General features: G+C 37.7%; 1 protein-coding gene across 4 annotated transcripts in view; it reads left to right on the top strand.

The window, feature by feature from the left end:
* The first annotated feature begins 1,580 nt into the window (after positions 1-1,580).
* RCOR3 (REST corepressor 3) overlaps positions 1,581-17,158 on the top strand; it is a 52,865-nt gene continuing 37,287 nt past the window's right edge. For 2 of the 4 annotated variants that reach the window (XM_074222596.1, XM_074222598.1), the window contains exons 1-4: positions 1,581-1,951; positions 2,308-2,364; positions 9,745-9,822; positions 15,618-15,670. In XM_074222596.1, coding sequence (XP_074078697.1) covers positions 1,759-1,951; positions 2,308-2,364; positions 9,745-9,822; positions 15,618-15,670 — 381 coding nt within the window. In that variant the 5' untranslated portion in view covers positions 1,581-1,758. The remainder of the gene's footprint in view (positions 1,952-2,307; positions 2,365-9,744; positions 9,823-15,617; positions 15,671-17,158) is intronic. The other 2 variants (XM_074222599.1, XM_074222597.1) reach the window with 2 other exon arrangements.

A 17,158-nucleotide genomic window follows, 5' to 3' on the forward strand; every position in this document is an offset into this window, starting at 1 on the left:
TCTCATGTAACACTTAATGCATTCTTCTTCTATTGTAGTTCAGGGATTGTCTTCTCTCTCTTCCTAAACTATAAATTCCTTATGGCACACTGCCTTCCATGTTAGTACTTAATATTTACTTGAATGTAATTTTAGGTCTCACTGGATAAAACAGACAAAATGATAGATATAATGGTCAATAAATATTTATTGTTGAGTTAGTACAAATTTAGAGTCCCTTGCCATAAAGCAATTAGAGACTCTTGTGATGCAAAACTTGTATGGAATCAGAATTGTTAGCCACTTTGAGTCTTTTTGTGGCATATATACTTAGGGATGGCACAGTAAGACACTTGGAAACCTTATGTGTATGGAATCAGCATGAGAGCACCTGTTCTGTTTTGTCTGCAGACAAAGGCTGTGGGGTGTGCCCAGTCCAGCAAGACCGGACAAGCTGTGTCACAGCACTTTTTTTAGCTGTGAGATCCTGTACCACTTCACTGCTGACCTATCCATCTTTGAAGACTTAGCTTAATTATATTCTCTACAAAACCTAAATAACTTTTCTTCTTTTCGTAACACAGTTTTATGCCTAATATATTCAGCACTCTATCACACAGCACTGTGTATTAATAGTTTAGGTCCCTTAAGTCTTCTGCATGAAATCAGAAGCGATGTCTGATTTCCGGTAAAAAGCTACTTCAGGAGTATAAGAATCGCTTTCCTTTTTCTTTGTATCTTCAGTTCCAGATTGGGAAGTGCCTACAACTTATCCTTGATGTATTGAATCTTTGTATCTTCCCTAACCTTAGAACCTCCCACGTTTAGCAGGTGCTTAATAAACATCTTCTTGCGCCGATTTGGGTTTTCTGAATGGAAAAAGGGGTACTTCCCATCAGAATTCAAAACACTTCTATTAGGGTAAAAAAACTAAAACCTCCTTTATAAATTATCCCGATTCCACTGAGTTTGCTAGGGAGTCAATGCCCCGGGCTCACCTACGCTGCCCACGGGCGGGGCGCGCCGTGACGCGCTCTCCCACGCCGCCGCTCGCCCGCTCTAACTTCTTCCTCCACTTGGCGCATCCAGGCGCCTCCCGGAGGGGTCCCCTCTCTGGGCCCGGGGCTGCCCCCACCCGGCTCGGGGACCCCTGGCAGGCCCGCCCCTTTCTCTCCGTCACTCCGCGGTGAAAGGACAAAATAAAGGAGGCAGGGGGAGGGGAGGGGGCGGGAGGGCCTCCCGGGGGGCCCGGCTGGGGCATCGCGCCTCCCCCGCCCCCCGCTGCGGCGGCGGCCACAGGCTCGGGGGCGCGGGCGGCGGAGCGGGCCCCGGCCCGGCCCCGGGCCTCCTCCTCCGCCCCGTCTCCAGCCTGCGGGGCCGCCGCCTCCCTCCTTCCGCCCCCGCCGCGAGCCCCCGGCGCGCCTCCCTCTCCATGCAGGGGCTCCGGGGCGGCCCGGCGCGGCCCCGCGCCCTCCCCTCCCCCCGCCGCCGGATCCTCCCCGCGGGGCGGAGTGATACGGGCCGCGGCGCGGCGGAGGGCGGGGCCCGGGGCGGGGCGGCGCGGGGAGGCGGGGCGGGGGCGGGGCGCCGAGGGGCGACTGCGCTGCCGCCGGGCCGGGCCGGTGATGGCGGCTCCCCATTAGCGCCCTCCTCCTCCTCCTCCTCCCCTCCTCCTCCGGCTCCTTCCTCCTCCTCCTCCTCCTCCCCGCCCCCCGCCTCCCTCCCTCTGGAGCCCTCTCCCCCCCTTCTCCCGGGCGCCCCCCTCTCCCCCCCTCTACCATGCCCGGCATGATGGAGAAAGGGCCCGAGTTCCTGGGGAAGAGCCGCGCGGCCGGCGGCGGCGGCGCCAAGAGCCCGGCCGGCGGCGGCGGCGGCGGCGGCGGCAGCGGCGGCGCCGCCTCCACCTCCACCAACGGCGGGCTGCACTCCTCGGAGCCCGAGAGCGGCTGCAGCAGCGACGACGAGCACGGTGGTAGCCTCGAACTCCTCCCCGCGGCCCTCCCGCGCCCCCTCCCCTCCCCCTTCCGCCCTCCCCTCCCCTCCCCCTCCTCCCCTCCCCTCGGAGCCCGGGCGCTGCGGTAGCCTCGAACTCCCGGTGCAGTGCAGCCGCCGCCGCAGCGCCCGCGCGACCCCTCCTCCGCTCCTCCCCCCCACCCCAGGTCCCCTCATTTGCATTGATTTCCCGGGGGGGGGGGGCTCGGAGTTAATTTTTCCCACCCGCCGCATTCCTTCTTTCCAGTCTTCCACAATTTTAATTTTTTGATTCAGCGCTTTTCCCCCTTTTTTCTTTTTAAAGAACATTTTACTGATTTTTGTCTCGCCCTGCAGATGTTGGGATGAGAGTCGGCGTCGAATACCAAGCTCGGATCCCGGAATTCGATCCTGGTAAATATCTCGCTATTTTCTCTTTTTTTAAAAAAAAAAATCTTGGCTTTTTTTTTATTCCTGTTAGATTGACTTTGGGATGGAATAGGCGAGAAGCGGGAGTGGGAGTGGGAGGGGGCGTCCGTGTGGTGGGAGGGTGGGGACGGGCGGGAGGGGCCGTGGCACCCCGGGCTCCTAGGTAGAGGGGTGTGCGAGCTGCGCCTGGCAAGGTTATCATGGTTCCCCCCGAGGCCACTTGAAGGATCCCTGCTCCACCCAAGGAGCCCGAGCGGCTCTGGCACAGAGGAAGCAGCAACATCTTTCCCCCGCAGAGAAGCATCCGAATTTGTGGGGAAAAGGGGGGTGTTGCAGCCACCCCCCCCCAATAACGCCTTGGGGAGGAGGAGCCGAAAATCAGAAAGAGTGTGAGGGCTTAGTGTAGGGGGGGGGAGAAGAAAAAATACAGCTCTTTCTTGTTTAATGACCCGCTCCCGGCTATGAAAGGGATGTGCTCTGCAAGGGCGGTGAATTACTGCCTGGCTACTGTCACCCCGCTGAGGCGGGAGGCCAGCCCGGAGCCTGGGCTGCCTGGCCTGGCTGGGCTAGCTGGGCTGCCTGGCCTGGCTGGGCTATCTGGGCTAGCTGGGCTGCCTGGCCTGGCTGGGCTAGCTGGGCTGCCTGGCCTGGCTGGGCTATCTGGGCTATCTGGGCTAGCTGGGCTAGCTGGCCTGGCTGGGCTGCCTAGGCTGCCTGGACTGGCTGGGCTTTTTTTTTTTTTTTTGCAAGGTGGAGTAGCCTCGGTAGAGGCGCCTCTGCAGACTCTTTAAGAGGAGGGGAAAAGGGGGTGGGGAGACGCCAGAGGCACACCTAGTCTGCTAGTCAGCCCTAGGAAGTCAGACCACAGGACGGTGGCTGCAGCTGCCAAGGAGACATTTTCTTAGTGAGCAGCCAGGTTCTAGCGCCCTTTGCCAGCCCCAGCTTTCGGGCTCCCAGTCTACTTTTCTCCAAATAAGCTCCATGGTGGTCACGGGGTGTCAGCTGGGAAGGGGATTGGATGAGAGTTCTTCATGTGGAGACTCCCTTGTGGGAGCCTCTTGATGGGGATCAAATTTTTTCTCTCAGCCCCCTGTAGTTTTAAGGCTGAGGACAGATTATTAAAAGGTCATTTAATTACAGTCCCCCACACACACACTTTTCTTCTTAACCCACTGCTTTTAACTTGTTTTGAGACAGGATGGCATCCTTTTAAGATCTTTTCTTTCTATACAACTTTTCACTTCTTGATGAAATAATATATTTTACTTGATGCATCTAAATAAGAAGGATGTTCAGGTCAGTCTTTATAGTTGTTCTGTACCTCCTCCTACCACATACATTCCCTAACCTCTTCCTGAACTAGGTCGGTACAAATTGATTTATCTCCCATTTAAATTGATAAGGTCATTGAAGGTCACTCAGTTTTTTCCAAAGTAAATAGAAAAAGAGATTACTTTAGTGTAACAGAAAAACCATAATGAAAAGTTGTATAATTTCCATGTACCACTGCAGAAATAGTTGAACTAGAGTACTGTCTTCATTTCTATTGTCATTTAAGTGACACAGAACTATTAAATACTATTTGATCTACAAATAGACAAATATATATCATCTGTGGTAAGTCTCCTGGAGCCATATTAAGTGCTTGGTGAAAGTGTAGGCTTCTTTACTGTAATCTGTGCAACTGGTAGCTGTCCATTTAACATTACTACCAGATAAAGTCCAGTTTGTAACCTCTAGGAATACTTCACATGTTTTGTTTGTCAGAGACATTGGAGAATTAAGAGAATTTGTCTGCCTCCCTTTACAAATTTAGTAGATTTTAATAATTTCTGCTTCCTTTTGAGTTGATGAAGAGGTTTTCTTTAAGGTATTTTATCCCCTGAAACCAGAATCATTCTTTTATGTGGATATCTGTTAACCAGTAGGTTTTTACTTGTAAACCCACCTAAATAATTCTATTCTCCTTAATGATCAGGTTGGTGAGGTGTCATCTCTTTGAAAACCACACTTTATGCCAAAGGACTGATTAACTATAATTTTTTTAAATAGAAAAAAAAGAAATTTTAACTACATTTTATTTGAGGGTACATATTTGTTGCGGTTGTATTTTTTTGGAAGACAATTACAGAATTGTAGGTGATTTTTAATAGTCTTATTTGGAAATCCCACTTTTTGATAGTCTTGAACAAGAATTTATGATGAGTCACTAAATTGTTATTTTTGCTGTTTAAATCACCAGATCTGTTTCTGTTTTCTTCATTCTATAGATTTTAATTGGTGTTGACTCCTTTGGTGTAGAGAATAAATGTACTTAGAGCTCTGTTATTTAAATTCTATACAGTTTATTTCCCTATCTCTCTTAATGCTCCTATATGAAGAATGTTAAGGTGGTAATCAGGCCAACATTAAAATTTATATGAGGTCAACTGTCACCTAAAGATGAATTATCAGGCACCTGCCATGTCTCTTCGATTTTGACAGGTACTGTCAAATGCTGTTTGAACATAGTCTTATCACCTAATTTTACTCTAGTAAGTACTATGTTTTTATTCAACTATACTTCATCAACTCAACATAATGAAGTCAAAATTACAGCATATTTTTAATAAAAATAGAATGAATATATCTTACTAGTTAGCATTTAGAAGTTACTCCTCTTAATGATAGTCCTGGCTCCTTCACTTAGAAGCTACTTAAAATATTCTTGTTGAAATCAGGATGGTGATATTTGCTCATGTTCATATCTTAGCAAATCATTTGGGGCTGACTTTTTGAAATCTTAACATAATTGCTTGAATCAGAAGCTATATGGTTTTTAGCAAGAGTTGGGAGGATTGAAAGATGAGATCTGAAATGGAAAAAAATGATGAATAAAAATATTTAAGAGAAAAGAGCAGGATGAAAGTTTGTATAGTTAGAAGTAATGAGAAGGATTAAGGTTTTAATAAAATGATGAAGGAGAAATTATAGAGATAACTTTAGTAAAAAAGTAACTACAACTATAGCCTTCATAATTAGCTGAGTTTCTGATTTTTTTTTCCTTTCAAATAGCTTCTATTTTGATTCTTTTTCAATTTGGACAGATTTTTCATTGTGTGTGTGTGTGTGTGCACTAGGTATGTAGAGAACTCTTAGGAAATTATCACTATATAAGTCTTTTTGGTTTAATATCCTGTTCATGTCTACATTTCGAGTATATGTTCAGAAAACAAAATCTTAGGGATTAGGAGAGGTTTTCATTTTACTTGATAGAGGAATACCACTAACTCATTCTTTTGATTTCCATTATTATATGCTTAGGACGGAACAGTGCACCTGAGTTTAGGAAGGTTTGGGCTCAGATGCTGCTACTGACACAAATTTATTTGTGATAAGTAATCATGAACAATCTACTGTCTTTTCCTCAAATGTAAAATGAGTATGATGATATCTGGAATACCTACTTCACAGGATTATTGTTAGGCTTAAATGAGATGTTTCCAAATTTTTAAATTTGGTCACTATGTAAATGTCAGTTTGCTACTATCATAACTGCCTCACCAAATGTGGTTAAGTGGACCTTAAAATTTTTTAGTAGGAACTGAAATATGAGAAATTTTCTTTTTTTTATATTAATTTACATTGGGTTTTTCAGAAATCTATATATTTCATGATGATGTTTGAAAAATTACTTAATTTTGTATTTAGTCAGAAGATATAGAGTAGTATCTCTTCTTACATATTATGGATGATTCATACTCATTTATCATTAGTTTAGTTTTTGCAAGACAATGGGGTTAAGTGACTTGCCCAGGGTTAGGAAATTATAGAGTGTCTTGAGGCCAAATTTGAACTCAGTTCCTCTTGATTCCAGGGCCAATGCCCTATCCACTGCACCACCTAGCTGCCTGCCATTTAGCATTAGTTTAACTGGGCACTGGCTTTATAAGCTTTTTCTGTAAATCAGTTAATGTAAAGTTAGAAGTCAAAACCAAACAAACCCTGGGTTTAGAGCGGGGGGAGGCAGAATGCCCTGTTTGGTCAGGCTACCACAGCAACCACAGGTGGGACTCAAAATTCAATAAATCTCGGAGTTTTTAGAGGTGAATTAACTAAATCTTTGACCAAATATAGCAGGCGAATGATATTATAAATATCCAAATGGCCCTTGACAGAAAAAAGGTTCCCCACTCCTGGTTTAGGGCCTCTTATTTTTCAAATGGATTTTAGCTCCTTGGAAGAGGGAGTGAGAAAACCTTGTGGGCTTCTCATGGGACAAGTATATTGAATTTTTAGTTCTGCATACTAGTTTTATGTTTTTGTTTTGTTTTTGTACTGTTTTCTAGGAGAGAAATGTGGTCTGAGAGTAGACAGAAAAGGCAAAAGGTCATTTCTCCTATCCATTCTCACTTTCTTGAGGTCGGTCAGGGTGAGCTTCATACTTTTGGGGTCATAGTCTCATCACTTTTTTCCTCAATTGACCAATAAGGAGAAAAGAACCTTTATTGAGAAGTAAAATTACTAAAGAACATTCTTGAATAAACTTAGTAGAATGCCTGAGAACATCAATATCATCTTCTTGACTTGGTTGCCACATGAAGCAATTGAAAACTGTGGAGTCTGACTTGGGGCTGGGCAAAGGACAATATGAAATGTCTAATTAGGCATTCCGCTGCTACTAAATGGGATTTTTCCATATTAGAATAGCTATTAGTCCTCACAGCTGTAGAGCTGAAGAAGCTTGTCGTGCTTCAGTGGAACAGCTGCTGTGGATGCCAGTTTCTGTTGGATCAGACCCTTAATTACAATGGTAAGAATTTGCAGGGAAAACTGTCATCATTCTTACAACCTGTAATAATAAACCAGCATATATCTGTTTATGAAGAGAAATTTAATGAGGATACTTCTATTTCAGATTTTTTTGGACTATTTAGAGTAGAGTAGTAAATGCGATAGAAAACTACATTTGAATGTGTAATGTTTCTTTTAAGATTTTATGTTATTCTGCTATTAAATAATATTTAACTCATTTCTTTAGAATTCCAGTTCATTGTGCAAAAGATCTTAGTCATACCTTCAGGTCTTAAAAGTTTACTGAAATCACAGAGACAGAGCAACAGTATATTTGATTAAAGTTTTCTAACTCATTTTGACAGAAATGTAGTTGAAAACTAGATTTTATTTATGAGATTATTAATCAAGCATTTATTGATTGACTTTTAAATTCCTGAAATACTTTAAAACTTTTGCGTTGAGTAATTAACAAAAAAAAGCCCTGCTTCTTCCTAAACCACAGAGTTGCTTTGTTTTTCTTAAGGTCAGAGAGCAACCTTTTAAAATTTTGGCATAAATTATAATGGAGACTTTTTTTGCATTAAAAGCCATTTATTTTCCAAAAACTATTTGGGGTAGTTTTTAAATTTTTCATCATTAAAGATTCTACAACACTATATTCTGGGAAGAATAATAATAATTAATAAAATGTAGAGTTACCAACGTACATAAAATTGTTTACCTATTTGAAACATTCTAGCAATCATAGAATCATAGATTTAGAGCCAGAAAGGACCGTCAAAGCCATTGAAATATTTAGGTGTAGATCTATAGTAATTTGACAATTTTCTCCTCTCTGAATTTTTCCTTATATGTTATTATTGCTATACTTTGTAACAATTCGTTTCATATTTAGTCACACTATAACTGTGCAGCTATGTAAAATTTACCCATAGCATTTGTGGCAACACTTCAAAATAATCAGTGACAGATATTGAAATGCCACTTTTGGGAAAAGGGGTAGAGAAGTGGAAATGCTTTAAGTAATAGGTACATTCTATTGGGATAGAACTTTTTTTCTAAGAATTTTTTTTACATCCCACTGTGGAAGATTTTATTATTCCATGCATGTTACAACTTGGACATTTATGTCAATTATACTTCCAAATCCCCTGTCAGTAGTCAGCATGATATACTAGAGTACTAGAACAAGAAGAAATCTGGATTTGAATCCTGCTTGTGATGCTTCTAGCTGGGATACCATGGACAAATCACTTAATCTTTATGAATGTATTCCTTTACCTATAAAATAATTCAGCAATGATAAATATATTTCCTACCTCACAGGATTATCATGAGAATAAAATGAGATAGTATATGTAAATATTTTGTAACCTTTAAAGCATTATATAAATATCAGCTATTAACTTTAGAAGAATTTTTAATTCATTACTTGGGGTAGTTTTTAAATTTTTCATCATCAAAGATTCTGTAACATTATATTCTGGGAATAATAGTTCTTAATAAAATGGTAGTGTTAGAAACTCATATAAAATCTTTTACCTATTTGAAACATTCTAGGAATCATAGAATCATACATTTAGATCTGGAAAGGACCTTCAAAGCCATTGAATTCAGTAGCCTCATTTTTTAGATGAGGAAGCTGAGATACAGAGAGGTTAAGTTACTTAATCATGGTCACACAACTGGTGTCTGTAGCAAGATTTACATTCAGGTCTTCTTGACCTTCAGCATATTGACCTATGTGACAAGTGAGAATGGGGGGGAGTGAGTTCATATGCTTACTGATGACTTTTGCAGATCTTTGAAGTATTCTTTTACTTATTTACAATTCTAACAAGTTTGGTTTTTTGACTTTTTAGCTCCCATATGCCATAATAAAAGTAGCAAATTAGGTGCACTGTTCCATCCTAAGCATATAATAATGGAAATCAAAAGAATGAGTTAGTGGTATTCCTCTATCAAGAAGTAAACAAACGAGAAAAAAATTACAAAAACTAGGATTCAGTAATTTGAGAGCCCATTTGGTGTAGAGGACATTAACGATAATCTACAGTTCAAAATTACAGAAAGCATCATCCTTATAGCACAGTGTAATAGAATAATCAATAAATAAACATTTTTAAGTATTAAATATGTGCCAAGTATTTTGCTGGGTACTAACAAATAGTTCCTACCCTTGAATATGGCATTCATTCTAATGAAGAAATAGATATGTAAATACCAAATATTATATACATAATGAACCTGACTTAAAAAAAGTACAAACTATTTAAGAAGGTGAAAATATGTATCATTTATTTTGGAAATTCTTTTTAGCAAAAAATGGTTTTAAAAGGTTTTTATATACTTAAAGGGGTAAGTTTTAGTTTTATGGAGTTTTAGTTTTATGGAAAATTCATCACTCTAAAGATTCCCTCATAAGGTTATTATTGTTATATATTTAGTATGTAACTTTCTCTTCTTAAACTTACTGTTCTGTTCTTTTGTCCATACTTGACTAAAGTGGAAGTAAAACTTAGTTTTTTCACTCTTTTTAAAAATGTTAATGGGATCTGTGGAACTCAAAATGATTTATTTGCATTCCAGGTGCTACAAAGTACACAGATAAAGACAATGGAGGAATGCTTGTCTGGTCTCCATATCATAGCATTCCAGATGCCAAATGTAAGTCAGAATCTAAATTTTGTGGGTCTTTGTACATAAAATAATCTAGCCAATGAGGTAACATGTAAAATATTTTGAAAACATTTATATATCATATAATGTAAGCAATTGTGTTGAGTTAATTAGTAGTGGCACAGTGAATAAAGCACTGGTCTGGGACTCAGTAAAACCTGAGTTCAAATCCATCCTCAAGACACATTCAAGTTGTGTAACTCTGGACAAGTTACATGACCCCTGTTAATATAAAATGGCTTAATTAATTTCTGCCTTGCAGCATTGTGAGAATCAAATGAGGTAATATTTATAAAGCACTCAATAGAGTGTCCAGCAAATAATAGCCACTATATGAATCCTATTCTCTTCTCAATATTATGATACAGACTTATTGACAATATTATCTACTTGTCAAAATATAGCTCATATTTGGAGCCAAAGAATTGGTCATATAAGGAATTAGAACAGATTGTTATTTTTTTCTTCACATATATTAGGGTGTTGAAACTCTATGACCTGACTATGTTGTTGCTAGAATTTTTTTAATTGAGGAAGGAGATGCTGTGTAATTATCTACAATGACTTTTCCCTAATAAATAAATTACATAACACTGAAAGAACTCATGGCCTTTACTGTTCTCCAAGATAAAAAGTAAGGAAGTGGAATTTACTACCAAAAGGTCATTTCTGAATACCACTTAAGCAATTAATTAGCTCTAAAATTGATAAAATTTTAGCTCTATTTTAATATTCCCTGATTTATAGAGAGACTTGAGACCACAGTGTGGTATAACAGACATTATTCTTTGCTTTTCATCACTTTTTTCCATTGAATTTTTGTAAAAGTGTTGATCAAAATCATCGATCGAGGTTCTGATAGTTATTTTGTCTTGCTTTAGAGTCCTCCAGTATCCCAAGGATGTTCTTATTCTGGAATGATGTAATTGACCCTATCAAAGTTAGTAGTGTGTCCTCTATTTAAATATGGTTTTTCATAGGTACATTCTTCTGGACTACCTGGAAATAGGCATATGACTATTCTTTGATACCATGATTTCATTGCTTTGAGCATACTTTTCATTGAAGCAGATTAGTGCTTCTTTGTTTTCTCATTCTGAGTCTTGTCTATAAATCTTCATAAATACTCTAAGAGGATCCACTTAAACTACAAAAACCTTCATCTGGTCTTTTTTAAAAATATCTTGGGCATATTACATACAACTCTGTTGTTCATCTTTTGTCTCTCATTTTCAGTCTTTTGTAATCATAAAAAAAGATCTTTTCTGACTTGTATATCACTTTTCCTATGTAGGTAGTAATTAACTACATGCCACCTATTATGACTCCTTTTATAGCTATCCATTGTGTTTTTGACTACTTGTAAGTATAGTTTTTAAGATAGTTTGTGTCCCGTCTCCAGAAAAATAATGAACACTTCCCTCCACTTCTAAACCCAACTCGTAGCCTATACTCTATGGTTTGTCCAAGATGCATATATACTGCAAAAATCAATTAAATAGGCTACCCATCCACTTTTAGCTATTATCTCAAAATCTAGGCAATATATGATCTCTCTTGTTTTTTCTGACAGAGATGCTTTATCTCTTTTTTAATGCTTTGGAGTTCATTGAGAGGGTATTAGAAGGTTTGGAGACTCAATGCAAATAATACAATATCACCTACAAATGGAAACATTTGCAAAATCCTAGGAAATCCTTTTGCACTTGACAGTGTGCACATGTCATATCTGAAAATGGTGAGCACACCTCTCTGCTGTACAACTTGCTTGATAAAAGTACAAAACAAATTGTTGGGGGAGATTATTTCCATTGTTGAATCTGTCAGTCTTGTATCATTTTAATGTGAGTTCAAAAAGAACCTTCAGATGAGATCATATGCTAGCTGGAACCAGACAAAACCTATCCATTGCCACTTCATCATCATATATTAGGTACTGAGATGGTAAGATCCAAAGAGAGTTATTTTGTCCTAAGTTACTAAAAAACATCACTATAAGCATGCTGAAAAGTCTGTTCTGTCTAGAATTAATTTTTTTCACTTATTTCATCTGTGAATGCTCTCAGTCATCTTTAGCTAGATTTTATACCAATTTGTCTTCATGTTTGGTTTGTTTCTCAGATATTTGTTTTTATTTTATCTTCTTCATTTCCTCTTCTGTAATGATTTGCAGATGAGCTTGTACTTTAAATTAGTGTGATTTTCAAGTGCCATATCTCTACATTTGGTGAGGAAATCAAGAAATTGGCTCAGATTTTCTAGATTATTTTTGTTTTTCCATTGTGGCAGTTGGTTACAATTCTTTAAGAATGGTGTTAGACATAAGTAAAGAGCATATTAATTCTCATTTTTTAGTTGTTAGGAGGAATGAAGCTGCTATAATTATACATGTATTTTAACCTGTCTTTATCCTTTATTCTGATTTGGTATTTACCATTGCCTTTTACCAATTTTGAGCTAAGTGTACAGAGATGGACTGTTGAATTCACATATCTCTTATGATACAGGCAAATTAATTCTTTAATAGAGTAGTCAACCCTAGCTAGCTCCCAAGGAAAACAAGTATTTGTGATATATTGGTGCAAGACTTCAAAGTAGTCTGCAAGCCTAATTTAGCTTCTTTCATTTCTTAATTTGAAACTACATTTTCTAAACTCCTACAAGTTGTTTCATTGAAGTCACTGATTATTAAGTTGTCACTTAGTTTTGAAGGAACATTAATTTCTTCATTTAGCTTTAAAGATTTTGTATATTTCTTCATAAGATTTCTTGACACATTATCTTCTATAGATACATGCAGATAAATTACATTTGTCTTTTTGTTGGTATCTTTTGTTCATGTTCATTGTGAATCCTGAAAGGTGAGATGTCTCATTGTCCCTTGAATTGATATTTCATACAGATTCTAAGTAAACAATGAAATCAATTTCTTCTTTTATGCTGCTGAGAACTTTTAAACCATTATTTTATTTACTTGCAACTTTTTTGCAAATTTGGATTTTACTTACAGTGAAAATGTTAAAATGAATATGCCTCAGTTCCATAAACTTATTGGCTATTAAAATAAAGTCACCTCTTAAGCATAGCAAAAGTATAATGTTTACTGTTTCTCCGAGGATTGCATGAATGTGTTATAGCACATTTTACCACCCCACCCCACCCCTTTCTACCTCTTATACTATAGAGGTATAAAGGGGATGCTCAGGACTGAGCCAGTTTTTGTGTTTTTTCCCGTCAAAGAAGCTAAAACCCCAAAATTGTTACCTAACCGTCAAACTTCTGATGATACCATTTGTCTAACTCAGGGTATAAAAAAATACCATAAAAGATTTTAGTAGTTGAAGAATTGCTATGCATGACTTGAAAACTATATTTTTAAAATACATATGGGAAAAGAGATAAGGTTTCATTTGTGATTTTATAGAGTTGGACTGGGGCAGTAAACCAATAATAATAACAGTTTTGAGATCATATACTAGCTTGGACCAGAGAAGGTCTACAGAAGGCCAGAGATTTATATCTGCAACAGAGGAGTATGGCAGAAGCTTATATAATGATGCATTAACAAAATAAGAATACCAGTTCTAGAAAGTCTATGTATGCTAATGATGTGAATTCAAGCTCCATACCAAGCTTAAGACCTTTTTTATAGGACTGCAAGCTATGGAAACTACCATGGACATCACACCATTCAATAAATTTTTATTGATCATGAAGTTCTTATATGTCCAGTATTCTGAACTGTAAATTCTAAAGACACAATATATAGTTTCTGTTTCCAAGGGGCCTATGGTCTAGGTGAAGGGCAAGGCATGCATCACATGAAACAGTGGTAGATAAGGTCTCCTTGCAACATATACTTCATGGAACTTTCATTTCATGTATTTGAACTCTTTCCACTGATATATACAAACAGTTCTCACTTTACATAAGTGGACTGTTCCACTTAATAAATTAATACTAATTTAGTATTAAATAAATTTTTAGTTAATGAATTTTTGTATGATATGAATGGGCCTGCAGATAGGGGAGAGGAAAGGAGAGAAATAGTAGGAATGGGTTGCAAGCCCAGGATGGAAGTTGGCACATGATCCCAGGGCCAGAGAAGAATGGAGTAGAAGAAGGAGAAACATGGCCAGCCACTTGGGGGCCTGGCCAGAACTAAAAGAAAAAGAACATGTGGGTAGACACTTGAGGCCAGAAAAGGACATAAACAGAAGTAGATGGTTGAAAGACAGGGTAACAAATGGAATCCCAGCACATACAAAAGTGGGAAAGGGCAGTATAACCAGACACAAGGGTAAGTAGGCAGAGCAGAACCATCTACTTCTGTTTATGTCCTTTTTATGTCCTTTCTCCTGTCTGGATGTCTCTAGCCAAACCCCTGTCCTTAGCTGTTCTGCTTTCATTTGAATAGTTTTTGGTGTACATGTGGAATGTGTGTGTGTGTGTGTGTGTGTGCGCGTGTGTGTGCGTGTGCGCGCGTGCGCACATGCATTTTGAGGTGGAAGGTAGGTAGGAAGCCTCACACTTTGGAACCAAGGGTAATGAGCAGAGAGAAAGCACAGTACTATAAAGTTAACATAGGTGTTTTTTAAGAATATATAATTTTTAACATAAAGCTGAATATATATATAAAGCAAGAAATGTATCATAACATCTACATATTAGTGGATAATCTTTGAGAAATGCTATGGATGAAAAAATTCATAATTTGATGACTGGTTTGGTGAAGCCTCTCCAAACTTTTGAGCTTAGGTTAGCTCTTAGAAAATAAAGAAGTTTTTTGATGAAGTGAATGAATGTGCTGAACCCTTAATATTATAGGAGTGCCTATCCAGATCTTGTCTTTGCTGGCCTGAACCAGGGTCACCTCTATACCATAGTATAGTATCACAGTAGAATTTGAGTGAAGAAACAGTATTACATATTCCTAATGAAACACTAAAATTTGCCTTGCAACCAATTAGAGAATAAGGTAACACATTGGGTATTTGTTTTTGAGGTATAGTCCTTACAGAAGGAAGAGATCAATGCAATCTGGCATCATGGAAAGTTTCACTTAATCCTGAATGTTAAACAGCAGCAACACCTGGAACATTGCCATTGAAACTGTGCTCATATGAACACAACTCTTAAATTTGAGTAGAAAATGAATGAAAATAAAATACTGGATCAGTTTCTCAAATAGTGGTTGAAGTGGGAATAGAGAGAACAAGAAAGCAGAGGAAAGGTATTGAGGAACTATTTAAGTGCAGCTTCAAACATTATGGCATGCTTATGGACCAGAAAATAGCAGACTAGTGAGGTGTGAATTGATCAGAGTGGGATGACTTTTCAGCAAAGGCTTTAGGCCAACACATCTAAGAAATAATTAAAAACAGCAATAGGCACTAAAGAGACTGCAGCTGAAAATCAAAAGAAAATGGCCATCATGTATTTGCTGTATTAAAAAGAATGCTTTATTGCAAGTTAGTGTTTTTAGACATACTTATAAGTATATCTAGACATAAATACAAATAAAAATAAAAAAATAACTAGATGAAATGTCTTTTATACATTCATAGATACTGGAATATAATTTTTAATGAACTCTCCTAACCCTTTTTAAATAAAAACATCTCCTTATTTATAAAAGATGGTTCATGTTACCTTTATGCCTAGAATATAAATTGCTTGGGGTGGGGGTAAAAAATCAGGCTCCATTGTCATATGTAGTAATTCTGCTGGGTTTGGATTTTCGTTTTGGGGGGGGTTTGATATTTTTCTTTTTGTTGTTGTAGTGGATGAATATATTGCAATTGCAAAAGAAAAACATGGCTACAATGTTGAACAGGTATGTAAATTTCAGAATTTTTCTAAGTATGTATATGACCTATAGATATTTCAAGTACATGTTTTTTTTTAAAAAAAATTAATATTCAGTTTTCTACTTTGAAAGTTAATCACCCATAACAAAGATTTGAGCTCTTTTTAAAATCATCTTTTATTTTTTAATACTATTCTGTGTTCAAGTATAGCACAATAAGTTGCTGAGAGTTGTCATATGTCATTTTTAGCATAAAGAGAATTCTGAATGAAATGAGATGTCTTGATCTGTACTTAGGTAAAGTAGGTCTCTTTGGATGTATCCATCATTCTTTTTAAAAATATCTATATTAATATGTAGCTAGGATTTAGTATTTCCTTCTTTTATACTTTGACTTAATTTTTTAAAACAGTATTTTACTTTTTCTAATTGCACATACAGATTTTAGCTTTAATTTTTTTAAATTTTAAGTTCCAAATTTTTTCCTTCCCTCACCCTTACTGTCCTAAGTAAGCAATTTGATATAGATTATATACATGTGGTCTTGTAAGATATATTTCCATGAGTCATGTTGTAAAAGAAGAAACAGACCAAAAGAAAAAATAAGTAAAAATAGTATGTTTCAATCTTCACTCAGATTCCATCCGTTCTTTCCCTGAAGATGGTTAGGATTTTTCATCATGAGTACTTTGGAACTAATTTTGACTTAATTTTTTTTAAAAAAAAAAAAGCTTGATTCTTTACTTTTTTAAAACTTGCTGCGATATATAGCAAACAACTTTTAGTATTAGATATCTTAAAAATAACAGCTAAAATGTTTATGTGCACTCAGTAAACATTAAAAATTAATCCAAGTCTACTTTTGATTTTCTGTTATGAGAGGAGAAAGGAAAAAAAGATAAATTATCACTAAAGATTTTTAACCTTACTTCTACCAGGGCTCAACTTCCTTTTCCAACATATCTTTTAACAGTTACTAACAGGTAGTAAAATTTGCTTCTTTTAAGAAACCTTCTCCCCTATTCTTCCTTTGCATAATAAAACATTATTTAAATGGAAAAGAGAAGCAAGAAAGGATTACCCATAAATTGCTTTAATTAACCTCTGAAATATTAGGAATTGGTTATATAGACAGTGACACTGTAAAATCATTGTAACTTCATAACCATTTAAATAGAGATTTCTCAGGTAATATGTAACTATAGTCAGCATAATATATATATAGCATATATGTTCAATTATTTTTTATTGAAAACTTTTAAAAATATGTAATTCTCTAGCTATTGGCTTTTGAACCACTTATTGAAGTACTGTTTGAGAAGTACAACTTTAGAAAAAAATAGCCACGTGATTTTAAGTAACTTATTTTATTTTGAAGGAATATTACTAAGCTTCAGAAATGCAACTTCTCAAACTTAACTGCCCATAAAGTTGATATGTCTGGTTTTTGTGTTTCTTTCCAAACTATATTTCATTGCTCTTTCAATAAGATCAGGGCCAGCTATGCAGTGCTCA

The sequence above is a fragment of the Macrotis lagotis genome, chromosome 2, assembly GCF_037893015.1.
Source record: "Macrotis lagotis isolate mMagLag1 chromosome 2, bilby.v1.9.chrom.fasta, whole genome shotgun sequence".
NCBI classification, from domain to species: domain Eukaryota; kingdom Metazoa; phylum Chordata; class Mammalia; order Peramelemorphia; family Peramelidae; genus Macrotis; species Macrotis lagotis.